This window comes from Myxocyprinus asiaticus, chromosome 14, assembly GCF_019703515.2.
Source record: "Myxocyprinus asiaticus isolate MX2 ecotype Aquarium Trade chromosome 14, UBuf_Myxa_2, whole genome shotgun sequence".
Taxonomy (NCBI): domain Eukaryota; kingdom Metazoa; phylum Chordata; class Actinopteri; order Cypriniformes; family Catostomidae; genus Myxocyprinus; species Myxocyprinus asiaticus.
The window spans coordinates 8,951,683-8,970,041 of NC_059357.1; the positions used below are offsets into that span (position 1 = coordinate 8,951,683).

Below are 18,359 nucleotides of genomic sequence, written 5' to 3' on the forward strand. Positions count from 1 at the left end.
CCTTTGTCCACAGCCATGATGAGGCCATGTATCTGATTGAATCCGAATTAAACAATGGGGGAAAAAAGGCTTGCAAATGAACCACCTGAGCCCTGAAGGGTGTTGATAAAACCTTAGGCACTTAGCCTTTTCTAGGTTAAATGGTGACTTTTGACAGATCTGGACCAAACTCCAGGCATGAGCTGTCAGTTGACAGCGCCTGCATGTCACCCACCCATTTAAATTAATTTAAGTGCGGTTTTTAAGGAAAGCACCCACAGCTCAACAGATTCCAATGGCTCGAACGGGGAGTTTGTGAGTGCCTTCAGCACAAGATTTAAGTCCCAAGTCAGCACCATAGCAGGGCAAGGGGGGTTAAATGCCTTGCTCCCCTAAGGGACTAGAATATGTTTGCCTATTAAAGAGCCAGCTTCCAGGGCATGGTATGCTGAAAGTCACTACATAAACCTTTGAATGTTGACAGGGTGAGACCAGCATCCAGCTGCTCTTGAAGGAATGTCAAAATCTCAGCTATGGGGCAGTTCACCGGGTCTTTACCACGTGAAGATCACCAATTTGCAAACACGCACCATTTAAGTGCATAGAGGCATCTCATGGATGGTGCTCTAGCATGTAAAATAGTGTTTATCACCGACTGAGCCATTTCTGGCTCATCCGATGCGCTCCGCTCAGGGGCCACACATGAAGGTTCCACAGCTCTGGCTGGGGATGCCAAATCATGCCTTGTGCTTGAGAGAGAAGGTCTCTCCTCAGTGGTATTTCTCAGGAAGGGCCGTCTAATATTTCTATCATCTCTGGAAACCAGGACTGATGGGGTCATTTCAGTGCAATTAACAGAGCTGTTTCCACGTCCACTCGGACTTTGCTGATGACATAATGAAGGAGGCGCACGGGGGAAATGCATAGTTGCATTTCGCCGGCCATTTGTGAGCCAGCACGTTCAAGCCCAGCGGGGGTTGGGACATGGAGTACCAAAGGGGACAGTGTGCGTTCTCAGTGGAGGCGAATAGGTCAACTTATGCTTTGCCGAATATTTCACAAATCCTCATCACTGTCTGAGGATGAAGTCTCCATTCCCCTGGTAATGATCCCTGGCGCGACAACAGATCTGCTCCAAAATTCAGACGGCCCGGGACATGTCGCACGCAATGAGAGGAGATGATGCCCACTCCATTGGAGGAGGCATTGTGTCATGCTCATTAATTGTGGCGATCGGAGTCCACCCTGGCAATTTATGTATGCCACTACTGTTGTGCTGTGCGAACGAATCAGAATGTGGTGATTCACATTGACAGCCAGTAGTTCTAGGTGGTTGATGTGCCACGGCCGTTTCACACCTGTCCATTTGCCGAAAGTCGGACATCCATTACAGACCATGCCCCAACCTGTGTTGGATGCATCTGTGGTGCACTTTTCTTCTGAAAATTTGACCCAGCATAACACCCTTTTGGTAGAAGGCCAGTGCTGTCCATTGTGCTAGAGCAGCCAGGCAGCAGCGATTCACCTCGATGCACATGCACATGTAGTTCCAGGCACGATGTGGAACACGACGCTTGAGCCAGTACTGGAGAGGACTCATGTGTAACAGACCTAACGGTATGACGGTGGATGCTGCCACCATAAAACCCAGCATTCTCTGAAATTACTTCAGTGGCAATGTTTCCCCAGTTTGAACAGAGACAGACACTGAAGAATGGTCTGTACGTGCTCGATCGTGAGGTGCGCGCGTATGCTCACAGAGTCGAGACAAACTCCTAAAAAAAGGAGATTTGTTGGCTGAGGAAAAGTGTGCTTTTCGCTCAGTTGACATTCAGACCCAGATTTATTTAGATAGCAAAGCAGCAAGTCTCTGTGTTCGCCCAGTAGTGCCTCTAATTGGGCTAGTAATAAACAATCGTCAAGGTAATTCAAAACACGCACACTGTTCATTTTCAATGGGGCGAGCATCGCATCGATACATTTCGTGAACATGCGGGGAGCCAAAGACAGATCGAAAGGAAGGACTTTGATTTGATACATAATTCCCTCGAACGCGAATCTAAAAAAACACCTGTGATGCAGTGCAATTGGTACATGAAAGTATGCATCCTTCAGATCTATTGACGCAAACCACTCCTGAGGATGGATGTGCGATAAGATCTGTTTCTGAGTCAAAATTTTGAATGGGCGCTTCGCGAGTGCGCTATTCAATCGTCTCAGATCTAGAATGGGCCGAAGCCTGCCGTCTTTCTTCAGAACGAGAAAATAACAGCTGTGAACCCCGCTGTGTGTGTCACAGTCTGGGACAGTCTCTATTGCATTTTTTTGTGAGGAGACTGTGAATCTCTGCGTGCAACACCAACACATCCTGTGGTCGGGCCACAGATTGCAAAACGTGGTGAAGCGAGGTGGCTGGCGTACAAACTGAATCATATAACTGTGTTCGATCGTTTGTAACACCCAGTCTGACATCCCCGTGAGAGCTCGCCACGTGTTCGTGCAGCGGGTCAGCGGGTTTATTGATCCGCTCGCTATAGGGAAGTGGTTGAGCATAATGTGTGGGGTGTATGATCCGTGAAGAGGAAATGGCTCTTTTTCTGAGAATGTGTGAGCATCCCGTGTTTGTACAAAGGGCGCTTTTTACTCTTTTGTGAGAACAATCTTTATTTGAGTAATACACACAAAAGCAACATTTTGAACAATGTCCCGTTCCCGATGAACAGTATTGGGGAAGAGGGGAGAAACACTGTGTGCCTCAAATCGAGCCTTCTTCGGCTCTGGGCCGTGAATAACGGTGAGCTCTGGGCTCCTCTTCATGGGGCTGGGCATGTCAGGAGCATTTCTGCTGCCCGGCCGGGGGTTTTCGTCGGCACGTTTTTCGCACTGAGACATTGGGGGCTTAGGCTTGGGCCACGGTTTGCATGGCTTCACAGATGGCTCAGTAGTAGCTTTTGGCTGTGCTGGGGCAGCGAGAGATGGATTCTTTGCCAGGTGCTGACTGGAATTTGATTGGGAGCATGCCGGTAAAGGGGAAGTGCTTCTTCTTTTTGGCAGAATGTGTTTCATCGCTTTTGCGCCACGATGAATTGCTTTGAAAAGCCTTCCATGGCGTTGCCAAAGAGACCGTCGGGTGACACCGGGGTGTCGAGGAGGGCTCTGCGTTACACATCTCAGTGAGAGTTAGCCAAATATGCCGGTACAGAACCACCAGGCTGCTCATCGCTTTGCCGATGGCCTGAGCAGTAGGTTTTTTGGCTTGCAGTGCCAAATCTGTAGTGGTGCGGAGCTTTTTGAACAGCTCTGAATTGTGGCCTTGCTCATCCATTTGTTTGAGGAGCTTAGCTTGAAAAACCTGGAGCACCGACATGCTGTGAAGTGCTGAACCAGCTTCGCCTGCTGCTGTATAAGCTCTTCCAGCCAGTGCGGACGTCAGTCGACACGGCTTGGAAGGGTGGGCAGGGCAGGATTTCCATCTCATGGCAGTATTATGGCAGAGGTGAGCTGCGACTGCCTGTTCCACCGGGGGAAGCTTTGAGTAGCCTTTTTCCTCGCCGTGGTCCACTTTAGTGAGGGTGGCAGCACTTCTGACCTGAGTGCACGAAGAGTAGGGCGCACACCAGGTCTTTGTGAGCTCCGCGTGGACCTCAGGGAAAAATGGTGTGCTCTTTTTTTAATCAGTAAAATGTGCTTTTAAAAAAATATTCTATATTGTGATTTATATTGCTATATAATAGAAGAAATTGTTGTCTCCTTAAATAGCTGCAGTGTAGTTAATTGCATTTGGTTACTGTGTAATTGTGTGGTAAGCAACTTCAAAAGGCTAGCTTGATTGCAGCTAAACTACTTAAAATTATGAGTAGCATGTAACTTGGCAAGCTACAGATTTAAAGGAGCTTGTTTCCTGCAGTATAAATGCAGCTTCCTGCTGAGAAATACTCTCGCTTTCTCTCTCTGTCTTTACATCTCTCTCTGACTTTCTCAAGAGACAGAGTAACTGTGTCAGGTGTTCAGTATATCTGACTAATTAACAAAGGTAAAAGAAGTGAAGAAACAGATTTATAGCAAGTTAGAACTCTTGAGGCAATTTTTGCTTTATTTAGTTTTTTCTTTCACAGCTTGACCTCTTTCTTCTTTTGCTGTGTTTCACAATGGCTTGTTACCAGAGAGATGGAGAGAATGAGCAATGCCAAGGGGTGGAGGAGAGAAAGATCAATAGGAGAGGTTGAAGGAAGATAAAGACATAAACGACAATGGAGAGTGAACAGAAGAGAAGAGCATTTTTTTTCTCTCTTCTATAATATCTACATATTGCCGACATGAGGTTTTGTCCTGTTTAAGGTCTCTTGATCTATACACTGGCAAAAACACTCACTTTTGTAGAAAAAGGAAAATAAATATGATTGTAGGAGGTTATTGTATGCGTGTTTGTGTGTAGGTAGATAATGTAATAAAAAGAGAGCGTGCAAGCTTGTGAGGGTGTATGTGAGTGAGTGTGTGTGTGTGTGTTGGGGGTGTGTCAGGGGACTGAGGTCAAGGTCAAAAGGTCAAGAGGCATGAATAGGCCAAGAGTCTGTGTTATTTATTCTCGAACCAGTGCGGAAAACTCTGAAAGAGAAAGAGAGAGAGAGATTATGCCTATGTTTTTGCACTTATAATAATGCATATTGTGGCTGTGGGGAAGGTAGGGAAGGTAGGGAAGGTTTGTCTAGTTTTACCGTCCACTCCGATCTTTCCATCTCCATCTTTATCAGCGGCCTGCAGAAATGCTTTGGTCTCCTTATCGGTCAGGTCTCTCCCGTCTAAAGCAAAACCTTTCAGAACAAACCTTGAAAGAGGAAACAGCAAATCAAAACATTTTCACACTTCTTATGCACTCACCTTTATTCTGAAAGTTTCCAACTCATGACTATGACTATTAGTGAGCTTAGACACTGGACTTTTGACTAGCTAAAACGTATTTTCATTTACAATCTGGACATGAAGTTATTTGAATTTTATTTGCAAAAGATGTTTGTGTACATTTTCTATTGATCCTTCAACCAGCAATGTTGCGCTCTTGCAGTGTAGACAGATTGGTTAATTATATTGGGAGTGATTTTGGGGGTAGTTTTATTGTGATGTGTTGCACAACTCGCTGGTAGTGCAAACATGGTTTTGTCTTACTTGAGTTCCTCTTCCTCTATAAAACCACTGTTGTCAGCGTCCAGGACATGGAAAGCTTTCTTCACATCTGCAGCCGACTTTGCCTTCAGTCCGACCATCTCAAAAAACCTCTTGTGGTCGAATGAGTCGGCAGCTACAAAAATATACCAAACACAAATACAGATTCAGCCTGTTTGAAAACTTTTGCTTTTCTTTCTGTAATTATGACGATAATTATGATCTTACAAAATGATCCGAAAATGACAAGGAAGGATATAGTAGTATTGTTTGTCTGGTGTTTTTGTTTGTGATTTTAGGAACTGTAAGTCATAGGGCTGGGTAAAAATATTGATTTTCAGATTAGTCGCGATCTTCATTTCAACGATCTCAATATTGATTCTTAAAATCCCAAGATCGATCTTTTACTTTCTGTGCAACCTTCTACAATGTGAGTAATTCACTTGCATATACAACCAAATTTCACGTTCTGTGTCTAAAAATGTCTGTGATTATCCACTACTAGTACACGTTCAGATTTCACACACCAGTAATTGAGTAGTGTAGTGGCAAAAAGGTTAACACCAAGAACCTTACACTGCGTGTTGAGAGTAAAGGTTTGTAATTCTGTAAGAATGTAATTCTTTTTTCTTTTTTTCTAGGGAAATATATGTAGCTTGAGTATATGGGATTGTCAGTGTAAAAGCTGAAGTATTTTTTTCTATCCCAGCTTAATATGCAGAGACAACTATTAGTAAGCCATTCATAGATTAACTTTCTCAAAAACTGTAATCACTGTGTTTCTGTTGTGCTATGAAAATTGCTCTGTTTGTTCTGAGTGACCCACTTAGACCCACCCCAACAATGTTACTCAACCAATGGCTTGGGGGGCATATTAAGATTGCTGATTTTAAAACAAAGTTTATTTTTGCAATTCTGTTTGGTGGTGCTAGTGGTGCAGAAATTACATACTTCAGCTTTAAATAGGAGGAAAAATATTGTGTAGATAACATTTTACACTAAAACCTAATCAAACATAGCATGGATGCGGTAAAGAAGCCGTGCGATTCCACTCGTGATAATATGTGCTAAACCAACACACTTCTGTGAGACACTCGCTGAACTGCTGCTATTCTTAAAAAGACTATACCGTTTTTGTACTTGCTCTAAAAATCAAGGTAAATACTTGTAAACAGTACAAATAATGCATGTCAATAATAAACATGTAACATTTTATATACTGTATATTGTATTTATACATGCATAATATATGCAATTTAAAAACTTTCAATGTTTATTGATGGAATACATCACATTTTTTACATTTTAAAAAGCTAAAATGTTAACAAAATTATGAAATACAAATGATATAAAATAATTGAAATAAAATTTGCTTTTTGTAATGTACCAAGTTAGAAGGTCCCTGTATAATTAACAGCATCAGCTCAAAAAAGAATGCAAGCAAAATGGACATTACAACTGAAATATACCCAAATGAATCAGAATCGAAATTGAATCGAAACGAGACATTTGTATCAATACCCAGCCCTAGTAAGTCATCTCTTGCATATTAAATAAATCATTTTGATTCAACATAATCTTTCTGCATATTTCTTTTTCAAAAATTTTTTTAAATCAGAGTTTTTCAAATTTGAATTAAATAAGTAGATTTCCCACATCATATGTTCAGGAAAAGTGTGACAGAATATGTGATGTCATAGTTACCTTTAAATGCATCCAGGGCTTTCTTAATGTCATCAGGGTTCAGGATGCTGTTCATTGCCATTTCTGCAGCTGCAAAGAGAGAAAAATCAGATGTCAAATACTGAATAGTCGAGAAACTATGGAACTCGAAACCAAGACCTTGACCAGCGCTCTTCATATTGGAGATCATGAAGTGAGGGAATTAAAAAAAAAGAACTATATGAAGTGCAGAAGTCATAAACTAGTGTTGTGCTGTGAGGGAGGAAAAACAGAAAATACAGAACCCTGCCATGTGTGCGTGTGTGTGTGTTTCTGTGTGTGTGTGTGTGTGTGTGTGTGTGTGTGTGTGTGTTTCTTTAAAAATATACAGCCTAGATCCAACCACTGTTCAGAAACAGGGAATGATCTTGAAGGCATCTGCTGTGTCTAACATATATCACCTTGAAATACGTCACTGTATTCCCATCACTCCTCTCCTTTTTCCATTACTCCTCTGCTCTCTAGTGGTGATAAAACCCTTCCCTTTCTATGTAAAGTGACAGATGGAAAAGATGTATAATAAGGATCTGATCTCTAAGAGATTACAACTTTATGTATACTGAATTAGATAACATGCTTTCAAATGGCCATCTAGAGCTTAGCTGTCCAACATTAGAGTCTGGCTTCAATCCAAGCCAATAGTTGAGACACTGAGTGAGGCCAAAGCAGTGTTGAAGGACAAAGATCAAAAAACATAATTAGCTGGAAATGTAGAAGGATTTTGGTCACCACAATCAGGATCGGGATAGCGACCTCAACATAAGCTGATTACTTTATTCACTCATTTCTGATCATAGCCATCAAAGCCATCTTGTAATTGCATAATCTGAATTAAATTACTTGGGATTACTTCTCAAAACTAGACTCGTAAATAAAGACCACAGTGTGCCATGTGTGTTTGTGGGCAGGACATGTAGTATCATAATTGTTTGGCTCCGGCACAAGCACCGTTTCGGCAGAAAAAAGAGATGAGACAATGCCATCAAGCAACTTTTAGTGTCAACACATGGTAAAGGTCACAATTCTTTGCTTGCTTTAACTGGTTTACTTTAAACAATGATAGTTCTGTCACTACCGACAAAAAAAATAAAAATCCTTTTTGTCCTTTTCTCACACCTGGGTCTGGGTAATGTGCAGATGTACAGCGAACTTACGGATTGCATTTTTCCTCTCAGCTGGCACCTCGTTTCATTGATCTGAGATCAGGTGGAGGACCTCTGGGCAAAAACAGCTTCAGCAATGCTGACTTTAGTGCTGCTCAGCTGCTGACTTTCCTCAATGACGTTTGGTACAGCGAGAGCTCTCTGCTGAATGAATAAACTAATGTTTAAGTCTGCTGAGCTGACAAAGACAAATGTGCTAATACAACAGTTTAACAACCCACATAAAACACTGAGAAGTTTAATTAGCAGAAACAGGAATGTTTTTTGCATTTCAAGTCTGGTAAAATTTTGATTTGGCATCTCAAACTAACAACTGAACCTGCTGACAAAGAGCCTTTGAAACTTTAATAATCATGTTTGGGTCTATAGACCTTATTAACAGCAGAGCCATCTTTGATTTTTGATGGGAATGACAACAAAGGATAGATGTACAATCTCTTCAATAGGTTGTCCAGTTGTTTAAAGTGTTTTTAGCACTTTCCGCTGAACAAAACATTGGAAAAATATCTTCCCAAGAAATTTCAGTAGACAAAAAACTCCAGACAACATGAATTGTGGAAAATGTAATGTGGTCTAGGAGCTTTTTGATAGCTATATACAGTGGATGTCATTGAAGAGACAGTATATCCCTCACAGCCTCATTTTCAATTCCATCAAAAATAAAAGATGGCACTACTCTGAATAAGGTCTATAGACTTGAGTCTTGAAAATACTGCAGTAGTGAGTGCTTGTTTGTTTGTAAAAATGACTGTCCATATTTTAAAGATTGTGTGTGTAGCTCTGAGTGGGCTTGACATTGGTGGGCTGTTTTCAGTGCTTATCACCCTACAAGACATGCACATGTTCACTCAAGTACAGCGAGACACATCACTACATCCCACAGAGATGGTGTAGAAAACTCTACTTGGACTGATCCAGAACTTCAGTTGGACAACTTTGTCTTTTAGTTGATGTTCTCATCCAGAGCAACTGGACTCAATTTGATTTCAGATATAGGGCACTTTTTTTAAGCATGCAAAATGCAGCGCTATGCACTACGACCACGCACTACGTCTTATCCAATTTTTGAGAGAATGCTCATTCTAAGCACAATTTTCATGCCAAGTGGGCGTGGATGGTAGTGTTTGCGCTAACTGTGGGTGTATGCACGCAAACTCTGTGTGTACTGTATGGTAATAAAGTGACACAAAGTGAAATTTGCTATTTTCCTGAAACATAGGTAATTGTGTTAAGATGTTTAAATACCACGTTTGTTTTCAGCACAAAGTCTAAATTCAATTCCTGCATTTGCAGTTTGCAGATAATATGGTAATAAAGTTCATGTTCAAACTCTGAAAATATGGTGGGACATCAAATTATGTCCCTGACAACAGACATTTTATGGTACAAAAATGTATGAGATTTGAGTTTAACTATGTATTGGTCATAGTATATTTTTCAATTATTATTATTATTATGTTTATATTTACAATTGTAATGATGGTGTTATTTGTATTGGTACTTTTCCACCTGTTGTCGTGGAGTGATTGTCACTACAAAAGGGGCCGGTGGAAGAAGTTGGAGTAAAATGTTTGGATTTGGTATGATTTTTTGCCCATTATTTTGATTATATTTTCGTTTCGTTTGAAGTGTAATTTGAATTTAGAAATATTTTTTGATACATTTTTTTTTTTTTTTTTTTGTATTTCAATAATAAGTAAAATGTTTCAAAATCAAAATCAACTGGTAGAAGTGAAGTGTTAATACTAGCCATGATTTGTGTGTCAGTAGAAGAAAATGATTAATAATGGTTACGTTCTCTATAATTTAACGGAGCCTACATCCATATCATGAACCACATTTTCAATGCGTATAAAGGGCCGTGACCAATTTAACAAGGACACAGTTAATGCTCAAAAGAACATAAGTCCATATTTTTATTCTTCTAATTCATTACATACAGTCCATTTACACTACCAACTTCTTATGAATGTGCTGTCTTTGTTTATATGCTGGTGCTTGATTGGGAATTAACTATATAGCAGGCGGTGCCGGAGAAGGACCTCTGTATGAAATTGCACTTGACCTGATTAGCTCCTTGCGCGAGCGATTTGGCCAAACCCACTTGCGCCTAGTCTTTGCACATGCTTGCACGAAAATACCAAAACTTCCTGGCCATGCCCATTGACTTTGTGCTTATGATGTATGGCATAGCGCTGTGCTTGTACAAAAATACCAAAACTTCCTGGCCTTGCCCACTGACTTGTGATGTATGGCATAGAACTAAACAGACACTAACTGCAAACAGCCCTCCTCTTCCGATTAGCCATTAAAAAACACTAAAGTGTTGACATCTAACAGTGATTATTAGCCATAAAATCTGAGTAAATGTAACCCACTGGGTTTACAAAGTATTAGAATGGTCAAGGACCATCAGCTTGAATGTTTTTCACACTACGCTGCAAGAACTGACTGTGTAGATTGAGTCGACTTCGTGAAAGACATCTTAGTAGTGCATAAAAACAAGGAAATGACTTTGTGCAAACTTTGCAGAATTTTGAAGCAGTTATCTCTCTCTCTCTCTCTCTCTCTCTCTCTCTCTCTTTTTTTTTTTTTACTTAATTTGCCTGACAAGAGACTTTTAGTGAGAAATGTCCTGACTGTTGATCTCTGATGAATAATTCAGCTTAAATAAATGAAAGCAAAGCTTTGAACAGGTGCTCCAAAGGCATAATCAGGTATTCCATTTCACGTCAAGCAACGTCGATATACACCGATCAGCCACAATATTAAAACCACCTGCCTAATATTGTGTAGGTCCCCCTCGTGCCGCCAAAACAGCACCAGCCCGCATCTCAGAATAGCATTTTGAGATGCTATTCTTCTCACCTCAATTGTATAGAGCGGTTATCTGAGTTACCATAGACTTTGTCAGTTCAATCCAGTCTGGCCATTCTCCGTTGACCTCTCTCATCAACAAGGTATTTTCGTCCACAGAACTGCCGCTCACTGGATGTTTTTTGTTTTTTTATTCTGAGTAAATTCTAGAAACTGTTGTGTGTGAAAATCCCAGGAGATCAGCAGTTACAGAAATACTCAAATCAGCCCATCTGGCACCAACAATCATCCATGCGATTATCTAATCTGCCAATCATGTGGCAGCAGTGCAGTGCATAAACTCATGCAGATACGGGTAAGGAGCTTCAGTTAATGTTCACAACAACCATCAGAATGGGGAAAAAATGTAATCTCAGCGATTTGGACCGTGGAATGATTGTTGGTGCCAGATGGGCTGGTTTGAGTATTTCCGTAACTGCTGAATTTTTGTTCTTACAGAGATATCGTAAAGGAATAGTTCAACCCAAAATGTCCCCTCTCATCTGATTTTATTTCTTAATTTTCACACCCTTCTCAGAGCCCCCTTTGATTTCTCTCTCTCATCCACACATCCTCCTTCCCATCATCAATCTCTAGAAATGTATCTGCTTATCTCTCTCTCTAATGATCTCAATCTCTCTGCTTCCACCCTCATTCATTAAGCCCGCCTCTTTCTTCTTCCCACACTCTTAACTAAATCACTAATTTCACAAAGCATATGTTTGGATATTCTCAAAGGCTGTCTCATTGCTATTACAGAGCCAGTGCTAAACCAGGTTATATACATAAATCACCTACAGGATCTTTCAATATTCTTTAAGGAGCAGTTTCCACTTTTCAGGAATCATGCTGAGATACCAAATGCATTAGAAACAGCTTTTGTCAAATTCCTCATCTCTTCCTCATATTCTTCACAGTTAAAGGGCCAACTCGATTATCTGCACTCTTTAAAGGAATAGTTCTGTTCTGTCATAATTTTTTTCGAATACACTCTCCCAAGTGGATAAATTTGAAAACAGTATCTTCGCATTGTAAGGTGGACAGGGAAAACTGAGATATCTAAAAACGATACGTACTGTATTTGTTGTCATGTGACGCAGTCATGTGATCCATTCAACCCAAAATAATCAAGATGGCGGCCCATGTTGTAGGGGCGTTGTTGTGCCTGATATTCACTTTAATAACACTGTTAAAGATAAATGTTACTTTGTACAAGCTTCACATTGCATTCCTTCAAAGGCAATGGGAAGTTTACTCAAAATTGCTGTCCGGCCACAGAAAACAAGGACAGTTGTGTATCAGACTGTACATGAAACAGTGCATTTTCACATGCGCAGTAAGGGGATTATTATTGAGGGACCCAGTTCAGCTCACACAGTACAGTGCATCACCTGTTCACTGTAAAGTGCCCACAGACCATGTATTCATTTATTTCAATCACAGCATTATTTTAAATCACAGTCATATAATATTCACATATGACCATATCACAATTCTGATGTTATTTTGATTGTGCAGCCTTGAAAGATCGTGAAACTATTCTAATGAGACACTCTACTGGAAATGTCATGGCCAAATAAAATGTGCATAAAAATCTACAATATTGCTTAATTATATGGGCTGTTGCCAGCAAAATCATCACGATTATATGGTGAATATTTGCCTAGCCCTTGTTTGGAATGACATGAAGGTGAGTAAATTGTGATAGAATTTAAAGTTTTGGGTGAACTATTCCTTTAATAGTGTCTTCTAGAGTAACAATAACGACCAGAAAGTTTCCGATTTTTAAGCAACAGAAGCAAAAACAGCCTTAGTTCCAATGGTCGGAGAACATATAGTTTAACTACATTAACTGTTTTTGGTGCAAGAAAACTTGACTAACATTATAAGTGGACTACAGGGGCAATATGATGTAGGATATGACCTCTTTTAATCCTTATGTTTTACCCTAACTTTTCCATTCGCACAGAGATTTGAAACATAAAAATGTAATTTATCCAGCTCTTGATAACTCTATATCTGCAAGGCATGATGCTGCAAGCCCACTAGAAGAATCTATCTTCTTTTTATCTTTCATTTCTCACTAATTTATTTCCCAGAAGGCACTGCTCTTCGTGATAGGCTTTCCCCTTTCCTCCCACCTCAAAGTCTCTGATTCCCCTTCCCGAGGGCTAATTTTATCTCTCTGCTTGCAGCTCAGCAAAACCCCAGGGCCCTGGAGAATTCATCTCTAATCCTGCAGCATTGCTGGGCATGGCTGTCAACCCTAGAGAGCCCCGCTGGCATTCGGGCCTGGCAGGGAATGTACAACCCACCAGAGTTGGAGAGATGAAAAAGAGAGGAATTTTGATAATGACAGCAGCTTTTTTTTTTTTTTTTTTTGTACATTTTAGAATAATAGTAAAGTCATCACAACTATAGAATAATAGAAATGGAAATATGGGAATTATGTTGTGAAATCCAAAATATATCAAAACTATGTTATATTTTAGCATCTTCAAAGTGGCCACACTTTGCCTAGATTTTGCAGAAATGTACTCTTGGCATTTTCTCAACCAACTTCTTGAGGTATCACCCTGGGATGCTTTTTAAACAGTATTGAAGGAGTTCCCATTTATATGCTGGGCACATAGTGGCCACTTTTCTTAATTATTCTGTCCAAGTCATCCATTTCAAAACCTTTTTTTGTTTTGTTTTTTTATAAACTTTTAATTTTGTAATTAAATATATTAATATGTTGGCACAATTATATTTTTGTCTACAAAACATTTAAGCATACACCTTCAGATCAAAAGGTTTTTAAGATCATGAGAAACATTTCAGGCAAGTGACCCCAAACTTTTGAATGGTAGTGTAGGTGTGTCTCATTCCACTCCCTAGTTCCCTATGACTTGATTTTGGGCACAAAATACACAAGTTCGGGCACTAGCAAGAGTGTTGATACACTAAACATTGGGATAATTATGACTCAATTCTCTGCAACATGATTATAGGATTAAATCATAGCTGGTATTTATCAAAATCATCACTGTATAACATGCCATGACCAGTGTCCTTCTGGTAAGGTTTCATTTATTGTGCATAGTCATTGTATCTGTTAAAGGAACAGTTCACCCAAAATGGAGATTCTGTTATAATTTACTCACCCACATGTTAAAAAGAACACAAGTTATTTCTTTTAAAGTCATACAGGTTTGAAACGAAATTATATGAGTAAATTATGTAGGTCGAACCACTCCTTTAAGTGGATAATTTCTGCAGCACAAGCAACACTATTTAAAACAGGGTGGCAGAATGACCCGCCCCCAGTCATTGTCGCCCCACCTCTGAGGTCCGTCTTTCAGGCTCATGGCGGGCGTTGGGCAGGAGAAGAGAAGAGGTGCATAATTAATAAGCCTTGTTTGGGCAGCGGGGGAACAAGGCACACCTTATTTTGGTTTAGCCTCATCACTGCAGCCATAAACATAAAGGGAGGGTTCGGCAGAGTAAGATGCATTGCCAGACCCATTCCTCAGACAGCCGGTGCAAGTTAGATGTGTCGCCGGGGAGGACAGTACGCGTTGCGGTCAACGGGCTAGAGGCCGGGCTGCCTTCCCCTCTTACCTACAGCGGGCCTGGGAAGGCAGGCTGCCAAGGATACCGCCGCCCCACACACCTCAGACCCAGGAGGGGAGCGCGTAAGGCCGTCAGATCCCGCTCACACCTGGGCCATTCCATGGACACTCCACTGACCTTCATGGAGCCTCTTTGCACCGCAAGGATAACAGATCCCCTTTTACTTTGATCACCACTCCCTCCTGGACACTATTTTCCCCATTTTTAACATTTTATGTTTATTATTATTTTCAATAAATGCCTCTGCGAACTTGATGCCACGCCCTCTGTGTCTGTCTCTTGCTCACTCCACCACAGTGGTGGAGAATGCAGGTATGAGTGTGGGCATAGACGGCACATTTGGAAAAACACAGTGACGTCACTCTTCTTCTTGTTCGACGGTTAGATGGAAAACCTGGAGTGGGACGGAGATAACACGAAAATGGCCTTCTAGCCACAGCAAAGGGTAATTAGTATTTAATAAGCATTTACCTGTCATAGGCTGTCATATTAATTTGTCATCATCGCCCTGCCTCTGAGGGCCGTCTTTCAGCCAGACTCACGATGGGAGTCGGGCAGGAGAAGAGAAGAGGTACATAATTAATAAGCCTCAGTTGGGCAGTGGAGGAACAAGGCACATCTGATGTGTGCTTAGCCTCGTCACCGCTTCCACATAAATGAAGATCGTGCCTCTTCTTGGGGAGCCGGCTTCAATTCTCCATGTCTGCACACACTGGCATCCTTGCAGGCCAAGGAACAGAGCAGGGAGGGTTCGGCCGAGTTAGATGCATCACCGGATCTGCTCCTTGGACCCCGGTGTGAGTTAGAGTGTCATGCACTGTGTCTGTTTCTTGTTTACCCCACAACAACAGGTCACTAAATCACTGGCCTCATCTTCCTTTGATTGGTCAAACTGATAGTCCTGCTCCAAACTCATGCCATTGGTTGAGCCAGTGTTGCTATGGGATGCTCAAACAAATAGATGAATGTTATGATAGTGCCATAGAGCCACAGTGTTTCCATTTCTGAGGACTTGAGAGACTGAAGATGACTTGATGATTCCATGCTCACTTCCTCTTCCTAATCAAAAGTTCTCACCCACACTAAGCGTCACTGAAGAGGCAACAAGAGCAGAAGATAATGAACAAACAAGGATACGTCTTTGACAAGAAGAGAGAGGGATGGAGAGACATCAAGTGTATAGTGAATGTGAAGAGGAAGGCGCTGGGAGAGAAATATTATGTGCCAGTGAGTAAGGAGCTTATGAAATAGTTGAGTTGTTGTTTTGCAGAGCCCATCTTGGTCTGACAGGGCCGTGATGAACTTCAAACTAAGGCTGACAATGAGAGAGCACTGCAGATGCCTTTACACAACGGTCCAGCTCAATCTAGCCCAAAGCACATCAGAATAGACCTGCCCATTTGAACACAAACTGGCCAAGATTAATACTGATTAGATAGGACCAACCAAGACTGGCACAAACCAGTCCACACCTGTAAGAATCAGTCTTGACCAGCTCAAACCGACCTTGAGTAGAAAAATCAAGTCTAGAGTTCAGGGTAGTTGGGTTTCTAATGTTCAAAACTGATGATGTACTGTTTTCAGCTCTCTGCTGGCCATCCATCCATCCAATTTTCATTCATGTCCACAGAACCAACGGTGTGGGATGGGTTACGCACCAAAATGTAATACTTAGGGTTATGGGTTTGTTCATTTCCCTAATTCTAAGAATGAGCAACCGTAATAGCAATGCTTGCCTTAGTAAGTACCAGTAATAATTATTTAGACTAATTTCTAAGTAGTGTGCAGTGTTAAGATGCTTTAAAAGTTTTGCGCAGTCTTCTGTATAAAAGTGTGTGTAGGGATTTGTCTGTGTGTGATCATACTCTGAAAGACTCAGTGAATCGAATAGATGCAAAAAATATGCCATTTCTAATGGAAAATTTAGCATTTTTACCTCTGGTGACATTTTTACCACATATCCTATGTTTATGTTTGTGCTTTGCCTTTCCCATGAGTTCATTTTTATGAGAGCTGGTTGCCGTCGAAAGTTCCTTTTATTATTTTTTTCTGAGAGAGCTTTGTTTTTCTTTCATGTTTATTCAGTTTTTCTGCATCCCCTGTTCTTTCTCTGAGACAGTATGAATAAAAAGTGTGCCTGTGTTTTTGTCACTGAATACTGTATTCCCATTTCAAAGCTGCCAGAGGCATCTGGTTTTATGAACCAGTCATTCTTTGTCATGATTTTGCCTGAATTGTGTTCTGTATGTGTACTGTGTTTGTGAGAGAGAACAAAGGTTAAAACATGTAGAAACTAAAAACACACATTTCGTACCGTTCTGGTGTAAACAAAGCAAGGTGATGCTTGATAACCTTTACAAACAAGTCTGACGTGAACTCCAAAAGAGCAGAAAGGTCAAAAGGTTTTTCTGACTCTCATTTTAAACTGATATGCAGCTGTTTTCCAAAGTTGGGGTAAATACATATGCTCAACAATTTTACATGTTTATTTCACATATATAGGCCTACTGAAATACACAAGTGGAACTGTAATGCAATAAATCATACTAATTAGGAAAAAAGAAAAAAAAAAAAATGTTAAAACATAACCAAGAACAGTGATAAACAGAACTATTTAACCAAATAATTATTTAGCCAATAACAGAATGAACAAATTAATTATTTTATTGATTCATTGAAATACAGTATCTATCTATCTATCTATCTGTCTATCTATCTATCTATCTATCTATCTATTGTGATTTAACCCTTGTTGTTTTCCAGACATTTTGACACAGACAATTGTTTTTTTTTTTAATCTGAAAAAAATATTTGGACCCCTTTCTTTACATTTTATTGGCTTTATTTCACTTTGTTACACCTGTTGTGTTCCTGGTCAAAAAAGCCTTAGGAAATGAATGGCCGGGGCTACAAAAAAAAAAAAAAAAAAAAAAACAGTGTTCAGGAGCCTGTCCAACCATCTGATGAGCACATATGTGCATGTGTGCTTGCATACATCCTCGATCATGTGTACACACTCATAGAGACACCCAATACACACACATACACACACACATACACTCAAACACATACCCTTTGGTTTCCTAGGTAAGCTCTGAAATGTTTTATGATTTTTACCAATTTTTGGACATGTTCACACACACACCTGTGGTGTTCCCATTCAGAAATGACCAGCCATTAGAAATGTATGGATGAGGTTACAAAAAAGAAAAAAATAGAGTTCAGGAATCTGTCCAACCATTAGATGAGAACATATGTCTTTGAACATACACACACACACACACACACACACACACACACACACACACACATACACACACATACACTTTGATATCTTAGGCAACTTCTGAACTATTCTTGTCCCCACAAGAACAAAGGAAAAATATTATCACAATGTGTTTTGGGAATTTATTTGAGAAAATAAAAGTGTCAAAGCAAACTTCTTTGTTAAATATTAAATCAACATTAAAATGATAATTGTGTGATAAATAACTGAACATTTTGTGAATGGTTTTTATAGTCAAAATAATCAATAAATAATGCTATTTTAACTTGAAAAAAAGTTGTATAAGTTCAGCTCAATAAAGCCTGCTATCAATAAGTTCCAAAAAGAAGTACAAAACCTGTTCTAATTACTAAAAATCAAGTTAACAAAAAGATCTAATGCAATATCTATTGAAAAGATATGCATAATGAGATATTTATATACATTTTAATATACATTTTTGACCAGGAACACCACAAGTGTGACTTTCTGCCATTTAAAAAAAAAAAAAAAAAAAAAAGAAATAGACTTTAAAAACAAATATCTGGTTAAACATTAAAACAATGTAGTGTAATAAACAGGACAGAAAATTGTATGTA

The 18,359-nt window shown here is 40.1% G+C and overlaps 1 protein-coding gene across 1 annotated transcript in view; it reads right to left on the reverse strand.

Moving 5' to 3' along the window:
- Positions 1-4,045: 4,045 nt before the first annotated feature.
- Positions 4,046-18,359, reverse strand: part of LOC127451429 (parvalbumin-7-like) — a 44,211-nt gene continuing 29,897 nt past the window's right edge. The window contains exons 2-5 of the mRNA XM_051716143.1: positions 6,844-6,912; positions 5,143-5,275; positions 4,695-4,804; positions 4,046-4,584 (exon numbers count right to left, since the gene is read on the reverse strand). Coding sequence (XP_051572103.1) covers positions 4,559-4,584; positions 4,695-4,804; positions 5,143-5,275; positions 6,844-6,904 — 330 coding nt within the window. The 5' untranslated portion in view covers positions 6,905-6,912 and the 3' untranslated portion in view covers positions 4,046-4,558. The remainder of the gene's footprint in view (positions 4,585-4,694; positions 4,805-5,142; positions 5,276-6,843; positions 6,913-18,359) is intronic.